The sequence below is a fragment of the Schistocerca gregaria genome, chromosome 8 (assembly GCF_023897955.1).
Source record: "Schistocerca gregaria isolate iqSchGreg1 chromosome 8, iqSchGreg1.2, whole genome shotgun sequence".
NCBI lineage: Eukaryota > Metazoa > Arthropoda > Insecta > Orthoptera > Acrididae > Schistocerca > Schistocerca gregaria.
In genome coordinates this window covers 71,818,747-71,840,845 of record NC_064927.1, presented here as the reverse complement: position 1 = coordinate 71,840,845, position 22,099 = coordinate 71,818,747, and the positions used below count along the sequence as shown (strand labels likewise).

Below are 22,099 nucleotides of genomic sequence, written 5' to 3'. Positions count from 1 at the left end.
AATGAAAAAGAGTACAGCCCACTGCATTACTGAAATACCGTTAAACCCAGCATGCATAGAAAAAAAATTGTGTAATGTGAATTACACTGCTGTTCGTAACAGTAATAAGCCAGTGACAGTTGACAATCTATACAGAAAACAAACTTCACAAAATGCGTACAACATCCCACTCATTTCATTTTATGAGAATCTCCTTTGTAGAACATCTTTTGTACAAGGTAGCTAAACATTTTTGAGAAACAGGGTTTAGGTGTTATTTCTGCTTTGGTCAACAACCTAAGAACTGTTATATCTGCAATGAACAGTTGTATATAGATAAAATTGCTGGCTCAGGTGTGTACAAGATCAATTGCAGTGAATGTGATGCTTCATATATAGGACAAACAAGTAGGATGTTTAAGACTAGATTTCGTAAGCATTTACTGAATATCAAAGTGCAGGTTAAACACCATTCACTGTTTTCAGAGCACCTAAAAGCTAGTGGCCATCAGCCACCAACAGTACGCAATTAAAAAGGACCCCATTCAGCTAAAAATGAAAAAAAGCTGAATTTGTTAGAAGAAATGGAAATTGTTATACATTCATGCGAACATAGTGTGCTAATCTTAATGATCAGCTGGTTAGCAAGAATCAGACATTTTAATTATAACTGTCATAAGGCCCCCCCCCCCCCCCCCATTGACTTAGCACTATTATTCCCAGAACTTTTTTGATCATCATATTGTCAGATTCTAACATATGACCTACTCAGTGTGTACCATTGGCTCTGGACCTTTTATTCACAGTCTTTTTATATGGTGTATTATGTATGTTATCCCATGCCCATCACATAGGCACTCAAATGTTGAGATTTTTAGTGCACTTTATGAACATTCACTATAATTCAGCAGTTTCTGAACACACACATAATAGTGCAGTCTCTCAACATTCTGCGTCTCACACATGCATATGTAATTTTTTAATGTTCTTAAGGTTTGTAAAAGTTTTATTGCAGTTTTACAGTTGTATTATTTATTTATTTGTTCATGGATGCTGCTTTTGCACAGTTTATCCATGTCATACCTGTTGAGTAACTTATAATATTACTGTGGTTTACCACAATACTGTTTAGCTACTATGTACAGTAAGCACTATAGTGTTGCACATGACTTGAATGACCCATATTATCTGTTCAATAATTTTAATTTTCATTAAATTTTAATTTTAATCTAATTTATTCCTTGTGATCATGTAAAGGGTGATCAGTTCAATATTATCCTTGTCTGTAAATACGATACAAGCACCATCTGTTGTGGTTTCACCATACTGGTATGGCTATATGCAGCCATCTGCCATTTAGTAACTCTAGTACCACTGCTGGTTAGATTGCCCAGCTGTTTGGCGTCAAGACCAATACGATGTACGCACGGCTCTGTGCTGTGCTCTAATTGCTGATGTAACACTGCAAAGAGTCCCACAGTTCCTTTTAACAATAATATGAAAAGGGAAGTTGCTACTCACCATATAGCAGAGATGTTGAATCGCTGATAGGCACAACAAACAGACTGTCACAAACCACACTGTGAGGAGCAGCACCAGTGCATGATGGGAGTGGTGACTAGGTGGGGGGTAAGGAGGAGGCTGGGGCAAGGAGGGGGAGGGATAGTATGGAGGGAGCGGCGGACAGTGAAATGCCTTAGGTTAGAAAGAGGGAAGGGGAGAGGTGAGGGGGAGGGGGTAAAGTAGCGGAAAAAGCTACTCTGCAGTGCTAGAATGGGAACGGGGAAAGGGGCTGGATGGGTGAGGACAGTGACTATGAAGGTTAAGGCCAGGACAGTTACAGGAATGTAGGATGTATTGCAGGGAAAGTTCCCACCTGTGCAATTCAGGAAAGCTGGTGTTGGTGGGAAAAATCCATATGGCACGAGCTGTGAAGCAGTCACTGAAATGAGGGATGTCATGTTTGGCAGCCTGTACAGCAACAGGGTGGTCCACTTGTTTCGTGGCCACAGTTTGTTGGTGGCTATTTATGTGGACAGACAGCTCGTTGGTTGTCATGCCCACATAGAAGGCAGCACAGTGGTTGCAGCTTAGCTTGTAGATCATGAGTCATTTCACAGGTAGCCCTACCTTTGATGAGATAGGTGATGTTCATGACTGGAATGAACCATGTGGTGATGGGAGGACATATGGGACAAGTCTTGCATTTAGATCTATTACAAGGATACGAGCCATGATGTAAGGGGTTGGGAGCAGGGGTTGTGTAAGGATGGACGAGTATATTGGGTAGGCTTGGTGGATGGTGGAATACCACGGTAGGAGGGGTGGGAAGGATAGTAGGCAGGGCATTTCTCATTTCAGGGCATGACGAGAGGTAGCTGAAAACCTGCTGAGAATGTAATTCAGTTGCTCCAGTCCTGGGTGATACTGAGTTACGAGAGGAATGCTCCTCTGTAGCCAGACAGTGGGACTTTGGGAGGTGGTCAGAGACTGGAAAGATCCTCTGAAGGGACAAGTTATTTTTGGCTTTACTTTGACTACTTCGGCAGTTCTATCTGCAGCATTGTCAAGTATGTATCATACGACCCATGAAGGGGCTCTGAAACATGCTAAATGAGGCTTACATGCTACGGATTCGAACTCAGTGCTCTACATATATCATAACTATGAAACTACATGTGGAAAGAAAGATGATCTCAAGAGACACCTTAAAGAAGCACTGTTCTCTGGTGAGAATATGCTGCTGCTTCTCAACAGGAACAATATTTTACTGAAAGCGTAAGTAGAGCCTACAGAAGAAAACAAGCAAACAGTATTCTGGAGAAAAAGAATCTGCTGAAATTTTTGCAAAATTAAGAATTCCACTGAAAAAAGCTCTTATTATGTAATATAAAAATTATCAGCAGAAAAATCTCCTATTGTAGCACAAAAAATTTGAATGTGTTCTCGTTTATTTAAGAGTGACTGAAAGCAGCATACCAGCTGCCTCAGTATACATTCCTCAGTACATTTAAAAAATTTCCAAAGAATTTTGGCACACAAACAAATTTGCACTTTTTTTAACATGCAAGTCACCTCAAACTCCTACAAGCTGCTCTAACTGAAACTCACTGACACCCACTAGTCCTTTGCTGTTAAGTTGCTCACATCCACCCATTACCTCTTGTCCTCTCTCACTCGTTCAGTCCAACTCAGTGTCATTGTATATTCGTATCTTTCTGTCACTGTCTCCTGTCTCACAGCCACAGTCTCCTTTGTTCTGTCATCATCACGGTCTTCCTCCTGCTCTCTTGTTGCTACTTCCTCATCCTTCCCTCCAACTGCTGTTGTCTCTCCTCACTGTCATTACCTCTCTCTTTCCCACTGCCATTGTCATATACTCTGTCTCTCATTATCATTGGCTCTCACCCACTCCCATTTCCTCTTTCTCATGTTCCACTGTCACTCTTTCTTTCTCTCACACCGCCACTGTCTCCTTCACTCTTTCTGCAACACAACCACTACCTACTATCTTCCAGTATTTACTCTTCCAGGGCATACAAAAATTTCCACTGCCAGTCACAAAATTTTTCCACATGCTATAAAGAAACAGTCATGGAGTTTGACAGCATCCACTACGAATAAAATTAATTTACTTTTACGCCTTTGCCAATGTCAATGTTGTCTTCTCTCTCAGCATAAAAAAGTGCTTATATGTTCATATACCAAAGTCTTTGGGAGAATTTTTAAAGATGCTGAGGAAGGTATTATGAGGCACCAAGTGATCCACTTTTCATGAGTCTTTTAAATAAACAGGAACACATCTACATTGTTTGTGCACTGATAGGAGCATTTTCCCCACCAGTTCCCTTCTTTTCCCTGCTGCAACAGGTCATGTAACTCATGTGAAAACAAATGTATTGGTCAGCAACATTTAGATGGTTTACTTATGTGAAACTGAAATAACGCAAAACTAATTTTACACCTCACACCAGATTTTAAGTAGCAAAAGAATTTTGCATGTGCTTCAGTACTAAAACATGGGGTTCCCTGATGATAACAGACGTACTTCACAGCATACTCCTCCATGCTATGTCACTTTGTAACCAACATTTTCACCTTACACTAGATTTTACCAGAGTATTTTAAGTGTATAAGAAGGGTAAATTTGAACCTCTATATCTCAAATGGTAGAGGAATATGAGAGGGGGAATCAATTTCAGCCATTTGCTGGGCAAAACACGCATGGAATCCTCTGTTTTGGTCTTCCACGTGGGAAAAATATATCTAAAAACAAAGATGATGTGACTTACAAACGAAAGCGCTGGCATGTTCATACACACACAAACAAACACAAACATACATACAAAATTCAAGCTTTCGCAACCAGCGGTTGCTTCCTCAGAAAAGAGGAAAGGAGAGGGAAAGACGAAAGGATGTGGGTTTTAAGGGAGAGGGTAAGGAGTCATTCCAATCTCGGGAGCGGAAAGACTTACCTTGGGGGGGGGAGTGAGGTATACACTTGGGAACGTGCGCACACACACACACACACACACACACACACACACACACACACACACACTTGTAAAGGCAAAGAATTTGGGCAGAAATGTCAGTCGAGGTGGAAGTACAGAGGTAAAGATGTTGTTGAATGACAGGTGAGGTATTAGCGGCGGCAACTTGAAATTAGTGGAGGTTGAGACCTAATGGGTAACGAGAAGAGAGGATATACTGAAGGGCAAGTTCCCATCTCCAGAGTTAGTGGGAAGTATCCAGATAACCCGGACGTGCTAAGATGTGCTGGCCGTGCATCAAGGCGTGTTTAGCCACAGGGTGATCCTCATTCCCAATAAACACTGTCTGCCTGTGTCCATTCATGCAAATGAACAGTTTGTTGCTGGTCATTCCCACATAGAATGGGTCACAGTGTAGGCAGGTCAGATGGTAAATCATGTGGGTGCTTTCACATGTGGCTCTGCCTTTCATCGTGTACACCTTCCAGGTTACAGGACTGGAGTAGGTGGTGGTGGGAGGATGCATGAGACAGGTTTTACACTGGGGGCAGTTGCAAGGGTAGGAGCCAGAGGGTAGGGAACATGGTTTGGGGATTTCATAGGGATGCCCTGTAACCCTCACAACACCCCCACAATGACCCCATTAAGTTTTATTTACATTCACTCTGCAAACATGCCTTTGCCCTAGCCAGATTACGCTCCCATATTTTATTAACTCAAGCTTGTCTGACAGTTGGCATTACCCCCAAAGGCCTCACACTTAAAGTTTCCCTCTCTGGCTGTAGCCCTTCTTTCCATCAGTCCCTATACCAGTTCCAAACTGAACAATCCATAGCCCTCGCCCGCCCAACCCTTCACCTACACTTCAACTAAGCCAATGAACACACCTGTCAACACCTATCCTTAATGAAAGTCCCAATCTTTCCTCTCCCACATCCACACCTTCTACAGGTCAACCACAAATTAGAACAGTATGCCACCCACCACCTCAAAAAACTATCCAGTCTCCTGGTTTCCCACCTCCGGAAAGGCAACTCACTCACCCTCCACAACCTTTCCAGCAAACCTCAACCTCCTCTCATTGCATACAGACCCAATCTCTCCCATCTACTCAATCTCCCACTTCCAGCTCCACTCCCCCCAAAACCTCAAAATTCCAATCAACACAACCTGGAACCACAACACCCTAATTCAGTAGTTAACCTTTCCTCCAAACATCTCCCCCAATCCAAAACCTCTGTCCTATCCAAAGGCCTCACCTTCAGCCCTATTCCCAGATTCAACAAAACAGCCCTCGTCAAAGATTTCCTGTCCTAAACTTGTACTCTCTACTGGAAATATCACTTTGCCATGAAGAAAAATGATCCTAATCCTACTCCTAATGTTCCAACTCCCCAAACCACTATCCAAATTGAACTATCCTGGAACAGTTCCGTCCTCCGTCACAGAGGAACCCAAGTCCTCTTCCTCAAAATCACCCTCTCCAAACCTTCCAGGAATTTCTCACTTCCAGCCTTGCCTCTCAATCCTCCTTAAAAAACCTTAATCCTACTCTTAACATCACCACTGCTGAAGCGAAGGCTATCCGTGATCTGAAGGCTGACCGATCCATCGTCATTCTTCCGGCGGACAAGGGTTCCACGACCGTGGTACTTAATCTTCGGGAGTATGTGGCTGAGGGACTGCGTCAGCTTTCAGACAACACCACAGACAAAGTTTGCCAAGTTAATACCATTCCTGATGTCCAGGCGGAGCTCCAAGGAATCCTCAGAACCTTGGGCACCCTACAAAACCTTTCACCTCACTCCATCAACCTCCTGACCCCACCGACACCCAGCACCCCTACCTTCTGCCTTCTCCCTAAAATTCACAAACCCAATCATCCCGCCCGTCCCATTGCAGCTGGTTACCAAGCCCCATAGAACGTATCTCTGCCTACGTAGATCAACACCTTCAACCCATTACATGCAGTCTCCCATCCTTCATCAAAGACACCAACCACTTTCTCAAACGCCTGGAATCCGTACCCAGTCTGTCACTCCCGGAAACCATCCTTGTAACCATTGATGCCACTTCCCTATACACGAATATCCCGCACGTCCAGGGCCACGCTGCAATGGAGCACTTCCTTTCACGATGATCACCTGCCACCGTACCTAAATCCTCTTTCCTCATTACCTTAGCTAGCTTCATCCTGACCCACAACTTCTTCACTTTTGAAGGCCAGACATACCAACAATTAAAGGGAACAGCCATGGGCACCAGAATGCCCCCTCGTATGCCAACCTATTTATGGGTCGCTTAGAGTAAGCCTTTTTAGTTACACAGGCCTGCCAACCCAAAGTTTGGTACAGATTTTTTGATGACATCTTCATGATCTAGACTCACAGTGAAGAAGAACTCCAGAATTTCCTCTACAACCTCAACTCTTTTGGTTCCATCAGATTCACCTGGTCCTACTCCAAATCCCATGCCACTTTCCTAGATGTTGACCTCCATCTGTCCAATGGCCAGCTTCACACATCCGTCCACATCAAACCACTAACAAGCAACAGTACCTCCATTATGACAGCTGCCACCCATTCCATATCAAACGGTCCCTTCCCTACAGCCTAGGCCTTCATGGCTAACGAATCTGCTCCAGTCCTGAATCCCTCGACCATTACACCAACAACCTGAAAACAGCTTTCACATCCCGCAACTACCCTCCCGACCTGGTACAGAAGCAGATATCCAGAGCCACTTCCTCATCCCCTCAAACCCAGAAACTCTCACAGAAGAACCCCAAAAGTGCCCCACTTGTGACTGAATACTTTCTGGGACTGGATCAGACCTTGAATGTGGCTCTCCAGCAGGGATACGACTTCCTAAAATCCTGCCCTGAAATGAGATCCATCCTTCATGAAATCCTCCCCACTCCACCAAGAGGGTCTTTCTGCCGTCCACCTAACCTTCGTAACCTCTTGGTTCATCCCTATGAAATCCCCAAACCACCTTCCCTACCCTCAGACTGACCCCGGTGTAAAACCTGTCCCATGCATCCTCCCACCACCACGTATCCAGTCCTGTAACCCGGAAGGTGTACACGATCAAAGGGAGAGCCACGTGTGAAAGCACCCACGTGATTTACCAACTGACCTGCCTACACTGTGACCCATTCTATGTGGGAATGACCAGCAACAAACTGTCCATTCGCATGAATGGACACAGGCAGACAGTGTTTATTGGGAATGAGGATCACCCTGTGGCTAAACATGCCTTGATGCACGGCCAGCACATCTTAGCACGTCCAGGTTATCTGGAAACTTCCCACTAACACCAACCTCTCAGAACTCTGGAGATGGGAACATGCCCTTCAGTATATCCTCTCTTCTTGTTACCCATTAGGTCTCAACCTCCACTAATTTCAAGTTGCCGCCGCTAATACCTCACCTGTCATTCAACAACATCTTTGCCTCTGCACTTCCGCCAGACATCTCTGCCCAAACTCTTGCCTTTAAGTATGTCTGCTCGTGTGCGTGCGTGCGCACGCTCCCGAGTGTATACCAGTCCTTTTTCCCCCCCACAGTAAGTCTTTCCGCTCCTGGGATTGGAATGACTCCTTACCCCCTCCCTTAAAATCCACATCCTTTCGTCTTTCCCTCTCCTTCCCTCTTTCCTGAAGAAACAACCGTTGGTTGCGAAAGCTTGAATTTTGGGTGTCTATCGAGCTGCCAGCGCTTTTGTTTGGCAAGTCACATCATCTTTGTTTTTAGATATATTTTTCCCACGTGGAATGTTTCCCTCTTCTATATATTTGATTTTCCGAGGAACTGCGCATGAACTAATGGTGACTCCATAAGTCTCATCAAGTGCACAGTAGACCACCTCATATCCAAAAAAAATGAACTGATTTACTCAATTTACCTAAGCAGGACTAAGTGTGTAATGTTCACACTTTGACACTGTACTGTAAGACAGTGGCGCTAAAACCATCTTTCTGTTAGATATACATATGGTCCCTAGCCCAAAAACACTTGACCCTACTTTTTATCACCAATATAACCAAGGTATGAGCACTGGACAACCCCATGCATAAACACAGAAAATTCAATTTTTATGCACGCATTGTGAAACATATTGGTAAACATATTGGTAAGCATATAGTTGCACACACATCAATTTATTCCCTTTATTATTATTATTCTCCAATCACATTTTTTTGTCATCATCATCTTTGAGCATGTAGTGTGGCAATCTTTTAAAATAATATGTCTAATTATTTATAAATAGGGTGCTTATTTCAACAAAAATAAATGCTAATTGTTGCAAAAATAGATGCTTGATTTCCCAGCCCCTAGTCATCTAACAGTATCTTTCTACTTCTGGGAGCATATCTCTCTTCAACTACACACAATAATATGACAAAAGACACACAAGTCAGAAGATAAGCAAACTGGATATGATGTGAAGGGTACGAACCAGTCTTGAGCATGGTTTGGTGCTGCTGTCTCAGATGGTGGTAGCGGTGAAACAAGCCGTGCAACCTGCACCAAAACTGCGTGGTAGAGATCTTGGTGAGTTGTTGTTTCTGAACACGGTACAATTATTGGTAACCCAAAGAGGCTGGGTTTTGTCTTTTGTGATGACAGGAAATATACATCTTGTCGAATCTAAAAACAACAAAGACAGTTTATCATTACAAGTCTTACAATTAATCAGTCATTAAACAAATTCATTAGTAATATAATGCAAACACAGAAAAATCAAGAGAATACAATATGTTTAATGTATAATCATTTGATACATTATGCACTGAAGAACTAAATTTGTACCCGGTTGTCACAGTACAATCATGTGCAAAGTCACTTTTATCCACTGTGCGACAGAAACCCTTAACTTTTTTTTAAAGTTTAGTTTACAGGTTATCCATCACGTGGCACTGTAATGCTGTATGCCATGGTGGGCACTGTTCTCTGGGGTTTATTTGAGATTGGGCACTGGCTTGTGGAACACAATGTTGCAGTAGTAGAGGAGTTCATAAAGACAAAGTCTATCACAGCTGCATGACAAAACGTTTGATGCAGGTCCGGTGGATGTGATGCTCCTAGTCAAAATTCTGTGTTTCTATGGTTATAAAAATAAAATCAAGATGGACAATAAACACGCAGAACTTCCTCATTTGGTATGTACACCAAAAAAATGTGAATTATGAAGGGGACACCTCTAGCACAGTTCTCAATGGTCAGCTCTGGGGCAAACTATTGCAATTGGGTTGCTGCATACCAGCGTTTGCTGTATCCTACACAAAGATCTTCACTACTGTCTGTTGTCTATAAGCCTACTGAAAGGGACAAATTTGTAGTGACTTCTGAAATTTTTCAGGCATATTTGTTCTTCTAATAATTTCCGGGTATGCAGCCGGATCCCGTCGACATTCTGTCACGATATTTCGGCCCAGAGACATCCGGCCAGCATCATTAGGTGAGTACACAACTACTGAAGAGCCCAGGTGCAGTCGCGGTATTTATGCCGAATCTCACGCATGCGAAACGTACTGGCATCCTACAGCGCATGCGTCAGGTGTTGGCATGTGCGGAGTTGTACGTGCTGCCCTCGGTGGTGAAAATAAAAGATCATTTAGTCATTGAGTATCGAATGACGATTCCACTGTGATTGTATAATTTTAATAACAGCATTCCAATTTTTATCCAGCTGAAAGCCGTTGTCACTATTTATAAGATTATCGGCAAGACGTATTTCCACTGATTCCTTGATTATGGAATCCCAAAATCCGGAAACCGGAGCTAAAATTTTTGTTCCATTGTATTCCATTGAATGTCCCAATAAATACAGTGCTCTGCTACTGCTGATTTTGATGTCTACAAAATTCCCTGTGAATGTGGCTCTGCATATATTGGCCAGACGACAAGAACGATGTACAGAACATGAAAGATACACCCATCTGTGGCAACCGTCAAAATCAGCAGTAGCAGAGCACTGTATTTCATTGGGACATTCACTGGAACAAAAATTTTAGCTCCAATTTCCGGATTTTGGGATTCCGTAATCAAGGAATCAGTGGAAATACGTCTTGCCGATAATCTTATAAATCGTGACAACGGCTTTCAACTGGATAAAAATTGGAATCCTGTTATTAAAATTATACAATCACAGCAGAATAGACAGCATCATTCAATACTCAATGACTAGATGATATTTTACTTTCACCACCGAGGGCAGCACGTACATCTCGGCTATGCCGCGCATGTTAACACGTGATGCATGCGCTGTATGATGCCAGTACATTTCGCGTGCATGAGATTCGGCATAAATACCGCGTCTGCACCTGGGCTCTTCAGTAGTTATGTACTCACCTGAAGATGGCCAGACGTCTCTGGGCCAAAATATCTGGGCAGAATGTCGACGGGATCCGGCTGCATACCCGGAAATTATTAGAAGGACAAATTTGTAATTTATTTGTGTGAAACGTGTAATTACATGTATAGCAATTGGTAGTATAATACAACAGTATACAATCTAATTTTACTTTATAATAGGAACTTAAGAATGTAGTCCAAATTATTTGACATAATAATACTTTAATTTTAGTTTCTAGAGTAGGCTATAGAAGCACTCCTCAATGAGCCGTGATTTTAGATGTTTTTTGAATGTCTCTCCAATTATTGCTTTCAGTTCATTTGGCAGTGCATTGAAGTATTTTACTCCATTAATATATGGACTGTTAGAAGTTTTTTTTCAGTTTTCTGTGTATCGTATGGTAATTTTGTTCTAGTCTAGTATTGTGATCATTAATTTCTGCATTACGACAGGTATATTTCTTATCTTCAACAGTTAATGCTATTGTTTCAAACATATACATTGAATAGATAGTCAGAATTTTTAATTCTATAAACAATTCCTTACATGATGTTCGAGCATCGTTTTTGCCTAATATTCTCAAAGCTCTTTTCTGGAGTTTAAATACTTGGTCTACATGAGTTTTGGAAGCCTTGCCCGACAGTGCAAGACCATATGCTAGAAATGAAGGTATCAAACCAAAATACATCATCCTCATTGTTTGGTTATTGACATATGGAGCTATTCTTTTTAAAATATACAGGCTAGATGATAGCCTTGCACATAAATTGTCAATTTTTTGTGTCCGATTGTCATTTTCAAATTTTTCTTTTGCAATATCTATATTTTTTTTATCTCTATGCCAAGGTTAAGAATATCATTTCCCCAACAAAGGCCTGAAGTGTCATCTGCATACATTGTAATGAAAGTATCATTTTTACTATCTTTGGGAAGTCATTGATGTAACACATAAAAAGGAAGGGACCAATTATCAATTCCTGAGGGACACCAAATTTAATACTCCTGACCCTTGATGTATAACTTTTTAATGTTTCTCCACTATTGTGTGGGATTGAGGTACACTGTCTTCTGTTTTTTAAATATGACGTGATGAGGTGCAATAATTTTCCACTTATGCCGTCTCTGGCCAGTTTTGACAGAAGTACCTTATGATCAACCCTATCAGAAGCCTTTGATAGGTCTAGGAAAACTCCAGCTATTTCCATCCCTTCGTCAATATCGTCAAGAGCTTTCAGCATAAATTGAAGTGTTGCAGTCATGGCGCTACGAACACTTCTGAAACCATGCTGAAAATCTCTCAGGATGTTGTGCTTATTATAATGCTCTAACATGTATTTCAGAATTATTTTTCAATTAACTGGCTAAAAATGGAAGTTAATGCGAGTAGTCTGTAATTTTCTACTAGTTGTTTATCACCTTTTTTGTAGAGGGGTTTAACAATGACTAATTTTAGTATGTCAGGGAACACTCCTCCTTTTAAGACACTATTTATTAGATTCTCCAAGGGATACACTAGATTGTTTTCGCACTGTTTAAGTAAAAATGGAGAAATTTCATCCCATCCAGCAGATTTTTTTGTTTTTACATTCTCTGATGAGTTGCAAAATATCCTTGATTTCAAGTTCATGGACTTTATTAGCTTCAGAATTGTCCTCAGCAAGACTTCCAACAGGTACTTTATCTGTGGTACAAAAGTCAAATTCTATTATACGTATGAAATAGTCATTAAAAATGTTACTGATCTCTTGAGGATTGGTGACATCAATATTGTTATTAGATATCTGTATGTTGATATTACCTTTTAGTTTTCTTTTACTGTCTTATTTCATTTACTACTGACCAGCAGGTCTTGTAGATACAATCTGAATTTTGTATTTTCGAGTTAATCTTTTCAGCCTTCAATCTTTTGATTTGCTTGCAAAACTGGTACTTGTATTGTTTATATTTATCCCTGTGCTCATTGCTTTTGATCTCTCTTTGTATCATATACATTTCTTCCATTTTTTTCTTTCAGTTCTTTGGTAGTATTATCAAATTTCACAGGCCTTGACTGTCTTACCTTATTTTTATTAATATTTAACTTTCTGATGGGAATAGTATTATTTAGATGATAAGATAATGTATCTAGAAAGGCATCCTATTTATTATTCACTCCTTCGGCTTGAAATACTAGATGCCAAGATCCATGACCAAGGCTCTCTCAGTTTGGCAATGTTGATAACAGAAAGATTCCTTATACAAGTATCTCCCTTTAGCACTAATAGCTGGCCTAGATCGCCAGATGTGTGACCATTTACAACAGCACCTGTGGCAATATTTTCAAATTAGTAATAACATGGTCTATAGAGCTTATACTAGTTGGAGCGATTCTAGTGGGTATGTCTCCCAACAGATCTTTTGCGCCATAAGAATAGAGACAGTCTTTGAAGCATTTGCTTCCTTGGGAATCTTTTAACGTGTTGACATTAATATCCCCTAATAATGTAACATTTATGTGCTCTTGCTTGGACATTAATTTACATAATACTGTATCAAGGGAATTAAGAAGTAATTCAAAATTTCCATTTGGTGATCTATACAATGTTACGAAAAAGTATACAACAGACAAGAATTTTAACTTAATTGCTACAATTTCACAGTGCAAATCAGTGGAATACTCTTTTACCTAAGAGATATTTTCATAAGATTCTACTAGGTTATTTGTTCTCAGGTAGATAGCCATTCCTCCACCTTTATGGTTAGAACGACAGTAAAAATCAGTTAATGAATAATTTTGGATTTTAAACAGGTGTATGTTATCTGCAGATTTTTGGTGTTCACTGACAACTAGTATGTGGGGTGTAATATCTGAAAGATAGTGGTCAAAAACATCGATCTTATTGCCTAATCCCTCTACATTATAATGAAGGAAAGAAATACTGCTTTCTTCAGGCACATTTTGTGCATGATCATCCCCTCTTCTGATTTTTAATTTCCCTTAATATTTATAATGTTGCAAATATCAGTAATCATTTTAGTGAAGACCTTTGAGTCTAACCTGTTTAAGTGAGGACCATCTTTCCCCAGACATTTGTTGTTTAAAAACTTATTTGGATCGATAAATATTACCCCTAGATTATTACAGATCTCCCGTATATTACAATTTATCCTCTCTATATAAGTATCACTCACAGACCTGTAGATTATTCCACTGACTACAAACCTTGAAGACTTCTATAAATTTCTAGATGATCAGATTAAGTTTCTATTTTCACTGACAATTTCTTCCTTGGTGGTGCTGCATAGTGAATTTGTTCCTACATGAATGTAAGCACCTTTGTAGATTCTTGTGGCTTCACCTGAAGATCTCTGATTTGAATTTTGAATATTGATTAAGTGATTAATTGATGGATCCCGATACCAATGCGAACGTCGAGTCTCGATTTTGGCACATCAACATTTCTTAGTAGTGAGTCACTTATAATGAGAAAGTCGTCTTGATTTTCCTTTTCAATACTGTGACAACTAATTGGTTTTTTTCTGTATGTGTTGTTGATCCAGTGATATTTGTTTCTCGAATATGTGTTTTCACTTTGCACTTCTTCAGGCACAGTGGATATTAAAGGTTCAGAAAAATAAGTATCGTCACTTCTCGAGTTTTCACTGTTAAGATTGCTTACAACACCTTTCCTGCTTTTGATAGAAGATTTTACAGTTTCAGTATGGCCATCAAAAACTGCAGCACTTCATGATTCAGTATACTAGATATCATCACTTTGCAAGTTTTCACCATTAAGTTTGCTTACCATACTGTTTCTGCATTGGGAGGTGGTTTCATCTTCTACACATATAGCACAGCTAGAAGATTCCGTCAACTGGGTGTAGTCTATTTGCGAGTTTTCTCTGTAACATTTGTTTACAGATCTGTTACCGCTTTTGAGATGGTGTTTTTCATATTCGCATTTTTCACAATTACTTTTTTCATGTCTCACTATTTACTTGTTTCAGTAGTGCTATTTCTGATTTTAGATTGTCAATTTCAGTTTGAAGAGATTTAATAACTCGTTCTTTGACGTTAACTGATGTCGCTAACGTTATGTTTTCCGTACGGAAACACTCAAAACATGACCACTGAAAATCGTTGCCGATTACTTTTAAACACACTTTTCATGTAACCAGTAGTTGCACATCACACACCTGATTTCTTTTATAAAAACGTTTTTGACATTTTTTACCTGCTGAAGTATTTCACTTATTACTTTTAATGAGCACTGTGTCACTGCACTTGTCTACTGCCGCCATCTTGTTCACAAGAGGTGAGACTTCAATTTTGCAATGAGTTCTTGGAGCTTCAGCGAGTTGTTGAAGACATAGGACATTGTCAACAGGTTACTAATGTCAGATGAGCACCATTTCCACTTGTCTGTGAATGTAAACAAACAACTGTCAGTTCTTAGCTGCACACATCCTGTGTGAATTGTTTGAGTGTCCTAGGCACAATGTCAAAGTGACCTTATGGTGCATAATTTCTTCTGAATGCATTATCAGCCTGTATTTATCTGAAAATATGGACCAAACTATAATAGTGAATTCTCAGCACTAATCAGTCATGTAGAAAATATTTTTTGCATCATGAAGCCAATCTCATCATCACCTGCAGTTCCAGCAAGATGGAGCATCAGCCCATACTGCACTTCCTTCCATTGGCATACTGAATAAAATGTTTCCAGGCAGTTAGTTTCTTGCTTTGTGGACATCAACTGGCTTGCTCTTTCACCCAGCCTAACAGCACCCAGTAATTTTTAGTGGAGCTATCTTGAACAGGAAGTTCATGAGCAATGTCCCACCACAAATGAACTAAAAGATCAAATTCGTGAGTGCACTCGAGGGTTTCCAAATGACACGTTGCAGGAAGTTACGTTATCTCTTCCAGACAGACTATATGATTGTATTATTCATCACATTGGACACTTACCAAATGTTATTTTCAAGAAATAGTCACATACAAATAGTGCATAAAAAAGTAAGTGTATCTTCACAAAGATTTTACACCATACCCTGAGTTATTCTTTTATTTTCAATCCCACTGGGTGTTTCTGGTGCACTTTGTACATGACTACTATTATTCAAAAAAGCACTGTGGTGGTCAGATCAACCTTCTTGTTGCTTATAGCTTCATCTTTCGTACCGTTTTTTATTGCTACACAGGAAAAATGTCAGAATTAGACAGATTTAAACATGTATTAAGTAAATAAAAACTGCTGATGCAAACTGTCAGCATGTAGGATTTTTTTAACTTACTAGTTTTGTAAATCAGTTTACACATTTTCATCATTGTGAGACACTGTGGGTGTTATTGACTGACAGTCTACATAACTGACCAAGCAACAGAACTGAACACCCTGAAGTTCACAGTAAACTAACACGATTGTCGATGCCATATTTGTCCAGTAGTTTCTCTCATACCCTCATTATTCTACCCAAAGCCTGAACAGAAAAGATGACAACTCATTCCCTTATCAAACTCCTGACTCAGATTTAAAATTGTTAAAGATTTTACCCAGAAACTTGAGTTCAAATGTAGTACCAGTCAGTGTCCATTCACACCAAAGTTTTTCAAAATACCAGAGATACTATACCTGCCAACTGAGAGAAAAGGGTTAAGGAAAATATTAGCAGTTCTTTAACCAAAAACAGTAACTGTGCTCACTGAAAAGTTATGTTTGAAATATTAAGGATTTTAGCAATGCTACCTAAGCACATTTATGAATCAGAGATGCAGGCAGGAAAAAAAAAAGTAATTACTGCAAAAACCGATGTATACTGAAATGTGAAACAAGATCCATACCCATACTGAATTCACATTTATAAATAAATCTAAAAAACCTTAAAACAGTACTTCCTACCAGAGTAAAATTTACAGTAAACTAGATCTGGAGATAAAACAGATTACAAAGGCAGATAAAAAGTACCCATTAAAAACAAATTTTATAAAGTTAAAGATTACTTACAGGTGTTTTTTTGTTATTTATTTACGTTACTTTTTTTTTTACGAAATACCTACTCTGTATTATTTGTCATTTCACAACTCTCTTGTGCCTTACAGCATAGTTTTGCCATGGATGATACTAACTTCCTCAGAGAGCAACATATCACAAACAAGACACTGTGGTACACAAAATGAAAACCAACTATTGTCATGATCCTGGTGCTAGCTGTTAGTATTTGTACAGTGTGCACAGTGAAAAATGTGTGGATTATGTAGCACTAGCCTTTTACATTGTTAAATAACGGCACTGTACACTAGGTATGAACTGAAAGACGTTAAAATACTGTTTACACGCTGGCCTTCCATTCTGAACAATGGAAACGTTACTCCACATTATGTCATCCTAACTTAGATTTCGCTATTTTACCTCAAGAAAAAGTTAGTATGGTTCAAACTATAGAGCCACAGGTGACCTGTCCCATACTTTCAAATTACTACTACTACTACTACATTTAAATAGTTCTGTTTAATCAGCATCTGCTTCAAAATTTCTCCAGCACAAATCTTAATACTTTTAGAGTCTTTTGTCACTTAGTTCTACGAATTATGGGGAAAAACTTTGGACTTTATATTTTCAGTATTTTTTTATAACTAGCCAGTATTATACATTTAATAAAATGAAGAATAAGGTAAATAACCACTAAACTACCTCTACTAAAATTTAAATGTTTTATTATTAATTTAAATGAGACAACACTTCAAGAACTGCAGCAATATGCCGACTTCCTTAAAGAGTTGCACATAGAAATTCACGGCATATCTGTTACAACCCAAATCCGACTTGCCATTTTTCGATGGAGTGCGACGATAAAGCCCTGCGGGCTGCACACGTCTGTGTCACTGAGGCCAGCCAGGCTGCCGGAGCTGGCACTGCTGTGCCCACTCGACTGGCGCGCAGCTATCGCCGCTATCTCCTCCGGTGGCAGGCTGCCATTGCTCCCACTGCTTCCACTCAGCCGATGGGATGACGAGCCAGTCTGGAGTTGCTGCAGCAGAGTAAATGTCAAAATGTAATTTTACCTTTCACCATATCTACTGAGATAGTATGTATATAATACTTGCTAAAACAGTTGTAAGTGGATTGCTTAATGTGTAACAATTTTTATACACTGAGCAACATTGCACCGAATTTTTCTGTCAATTCTGCGAAAATCTTTCATTACACTACAAAATACAATAAAAACCATGATACATGCTAAAGTCTCATGACCTCATTTTTCTTTTTGTTTTCCCTCAGATGATAAAAATTCTGTAGCAATAAAAAATATTGCTTATGACTTTTCTTTTATAAACAATGCTTCCACATTTTTTCTGAACTATTACCCATACACAAAAAAATCAGATTACTGGTCGTCAGTACTTCCTTTCTTATTGGGCAGTGTGTATACTATTACCATTTGCAGTAACTGCAGTGTTACTTCAGTTGTGCTGTTATATTGACCTGTGTATATGTGCTTTATCTCGTTTAAAGATAATGTCAATCTGTCTCTCTCATTTCTCAAAAGCACATATACTTCCACAAAATTAACTGCCAAATATCTGCTGCCCACATAGCAATTCACTTCATTACAAATATATTAAGAAAGTACTTCCATGCGATCGCAAATGCTCATTGTGTACTAGTTTATGCGCTTCTCATTCGGCACAACATTGAACTTGGTGACTACTTCTGGGATTTGAGTATACAGCTCCTGTACAGCTAGGATTTGATCAATTCAGATACAAAAGATTTCTTGAAGATGGAAGATCATAAAGATGTCTGACAAGAACTACAACAGAAAAATTATGATTTCTGTTTGGATAGTGATTTGAGAGGAAGTCAGCTGCACATATCAGAACATTCAGCATACTCATCATGTTGCGTTATTATCCGTTCAAGTATCTCAACAAGCAACATCAAGCTAGTTAATCAGTTGATAGATACAAGGGCAGTTTGAAAAGCTTGTAGAATCATCATCAGATGTCAGGACTAGCTCTACGCGGTTCCCGTGTAATAGTAGCTTGTCCTTTATGAGTAAACCTGTGATGGTTCACTGCTCTGGGTAGAGACCTGTGTTGCAGACATTTTTGTGTTGTCATTTGCATGTAGTGGTTCCTAAAGATGGGGAAAAACATCGCGATTTAAAGCAGTGATGTAAGTAAGTCATAAAGAAAAGTATGAAATCAAAGGAAATTTGTGCTCATTTTCTGAACGCAGGGGAGGACTGTTAATTCACGTTCAACTTTACCAATTGTGCAAATGAGTTTAAATTTGGTCGGAACAGCTTATATTATGGTGATGATGAGCAAAGTGGTCAAGCAAGATGATCCACTTCCCCAGAAATTATTGCAAAAGTGCATAAAATGGTCACACAGGATTTTTAAAGTGGGAGAAACTGCTGAAGATGTAGGGATGTGGAAATGGATATGAGAAAATTATCTGCTATATGGGTGCTAACACAGGTCAGAATGGAAATGCTCGAACAATGTTTGAACCATTTTCAGAGCAACCAGCAAGGTTGTGGCAGTGGTTTGTGACCACAGATTAAGCTGGGATACACTACTACACCACAGCGATTAAACAACAGTCAAAACAGTGGAAACATATTGATTCGTACGCTCCGAAGAAAGCAAAGGCAATATGGTTGGCAAGAAAGGTCGTGGTGTCAGTTTTTTGGAATGGGAAACAAGTAACATCTGTGAAATTCTGATCTGACCACTCAGAACGAGTAGCTACACATCTTAAAGACTGGGGAAGACAATGAACACACAGCATCTGAGTTTAACTGTTTTATAGCATACAGACTTACCAGATAATTTAATTCTGGTGTCAGCTTTCTACACTATGACAATAGGTGCATTGTTTTTGGTTATAATGCCTTTCCACAGTATGGAGTGTCCACTGTGATATTCAGTAATTAGTGTATCACTAATAAATGTCTAGCTTATTTCTCTTCTAGAAGTGTTGACATAGGGAAATATGCAATTTTCTTTACCTGTTTGATCTGTGAATAAGACTGGATCTGGCCTCAGAAACATTACAGTGCAAATATCCTTGGACAAGACAATTAAAATTTAACTATTGGTTGTCTACATTATTTTGGTACTATCCGATATGGAGTAAGTTTTCAGAGTATTATTTTGGAGCATCAAGATACTTCAAACTGAGTGCAAAACAGGTAAGTGGAGTGTCGCAACCTCATGCACAATTTGGCAATGTTTGCTGACACAGAAGCACAGATACGACCATCAACATGCTGTACATTGAACTGAGACTCTTCTGAAAAGGTAGTGTGCTGCCACTTCCACATACAGAGTAGTTACAGGGTGAGACACTGTCGATGGAACACTCTGCTGCCATGTTGAAATGAGATGTGATTTCTGCTACGTCAGTAGTTGGGTGCTCAAGATTATGTCACACTGTGTGTACAGATGCTCGCCGCACTGCAAATCATCCATCTCCTGACTTGGTTTGTGCTACATCACCTCATGATTCTGCATGCCCAACTGAATGGTGTGTCCATCCTTCAGGGTGTTTGGTGCACACAGCCATCGAGATCCCGAACGGAATGGCGCTCCAAAACCAGTCAGTTTTATATTTTTACAGCAGTCATGAGAACCCGACAAATGTGAGTGGCAATATTTCAGAATGATGAACATGAGTCTCGACAGGCCACAGTATTATCACCGTCAAATTCCAACACGTACACGTTTTTCCTCCTTATGTGACGTGTGACACTATCTTCTCACAGACACACAGAATTCGAATGTGTGTCTCAGTGAGAAACTAGGTGAGTAGCATTTTCTTATATAGATAATATAGACAGTGTTAGTCCTGCCTGCTTTGTGCTGTTGCACTGGGAAGCTAACCATTTGCACATTCAAGACATACTACACTTCACACCAGTTCGATTCCTACCGCATGCCTCCATCACGGTGTTGTAATTTTTAATGGCCAGCAGAGTACTTCTCATCAACATTTTCACAAAATCTCAACCATTTACAATATCCTGGATCATGCACTACAGCTAAGTGTCTAAATTACCAGGAAATTGACTTACCTCTTGTGATTATATTAAACAACAGGATTAAAGCCGTTATCAACAAGATGTGAGTGGCATAAAAGTAAAATACATCTACAATGCTAATTTATACTTCTTTGCAGTGTTTGCTAAATGGAAGAGCAAACTTGCAGCAACAAGGTTTCTGGAACTAATTATGTACAGTTCTTCTGGATTAAAATGGTTAATGGAACTGATATCAATTATCTACATTTAAGTATGAAAGCCCAAATCTACAGCAACATTATTTACAGCAATCAACTGTTTATTCAAGCATTGTTTTAGTGAAAATATGTGACAAAACCGTTATTTGTAAAAGCTCGAAAAAGTGCAAATACCATTATCAAAAAGACTGCGAAACATGTACAAGGGTATGCTGAAAAGTAATTCCTTTGGATTTTTTATATGAAAGCTCTTCAGTATTTTTACATAAAACGAACATTTATTTCTCAACAGTCACCTTTCACAACGAGAGGCCAATTTGTTGACTCTGTCACTGTAGAATCTGTGACTGTCAATGTAGCCACAGCCTCACTTCCACTTTTACTGCTTCATCACTATCAAAGTGAGTCCTCCAAAGTATTCTTCAAGTTTGGGAAACAGATGAAAATCAAATGGGCCAACTGGGAGCTGTACGGAGGATGATCGATGACAGTCAACCTGGGGCATCAGATTGTGGCAAGTGTCAAAGCACTTGCGCATTGCCCAGCAATTTCATGCTGAAGGAGAGGGTGCTCCAGGTGTGGGCGAAGGCTTCGAATTGGTGATTTCCAGTTTTCTGAGAGTTTTGCAGAGTTTATTGTGGTGCCATTGGGCATGAATTTCAAATTCACCACTCCTTGAACATCCCGAACACTTTGAGCATGACTTTTCCTACTGATGCGCTCTTTCTTTCGGGGTCAAAATGATGAACCCAGTTTTTATCAACTGTCACATTTTGTTAATGCCCAAAACAAAAAAGAAATTGTGGAAAAATGTCCAATTTCCTCTGTTTCATGTTAGGAGTGAGCATCCAAAGCACCTGCTGCGCACACATTTTTCTGTACTCCACACTCTCTTGATATGCCACACTTACCTCAGAGATGTCTGTCTATCCAACGATTTTGTCTGGCGAGGTCATCGACCTGATTCCAAGGAGTCTAATCGATTGCTATATGTGGCCATCCATTGCGGGATCTGTTACATGTGTTGATATTAGC

General features: G+C 39.7%; 1 protein-coding gene across 1 annotated transcript in view; it reads right to left on the bottom strand.

The window, feature by feature from the left end:
* Nucleotides 1-22,099, bottom strand: part of LOC126284103 (ubiquitin carboxyl-terminal hydrolase 32) — a 203,137-nt gene that overhangs the window by 54,604 nt on the left and 126,434 nt on the right. The window contains exons 23-24 of the mRNA XM_049982761.1: nucleotides 17,646-17,846; nucleotides 8,934-9,124 (exon numbers count right to left, since the gene is read on the bottom strand). Coding sequence (XP_049838718.1) covers nucleotides 8,934-9,124; nucleotides 17,646-17,846 — 392 coding nt within the window. The remainder of the gene's footprint in view (nucleotides 1-8,933; nucleotides 9,125-17,645; nucleotides 17,847-22,099) is intronic.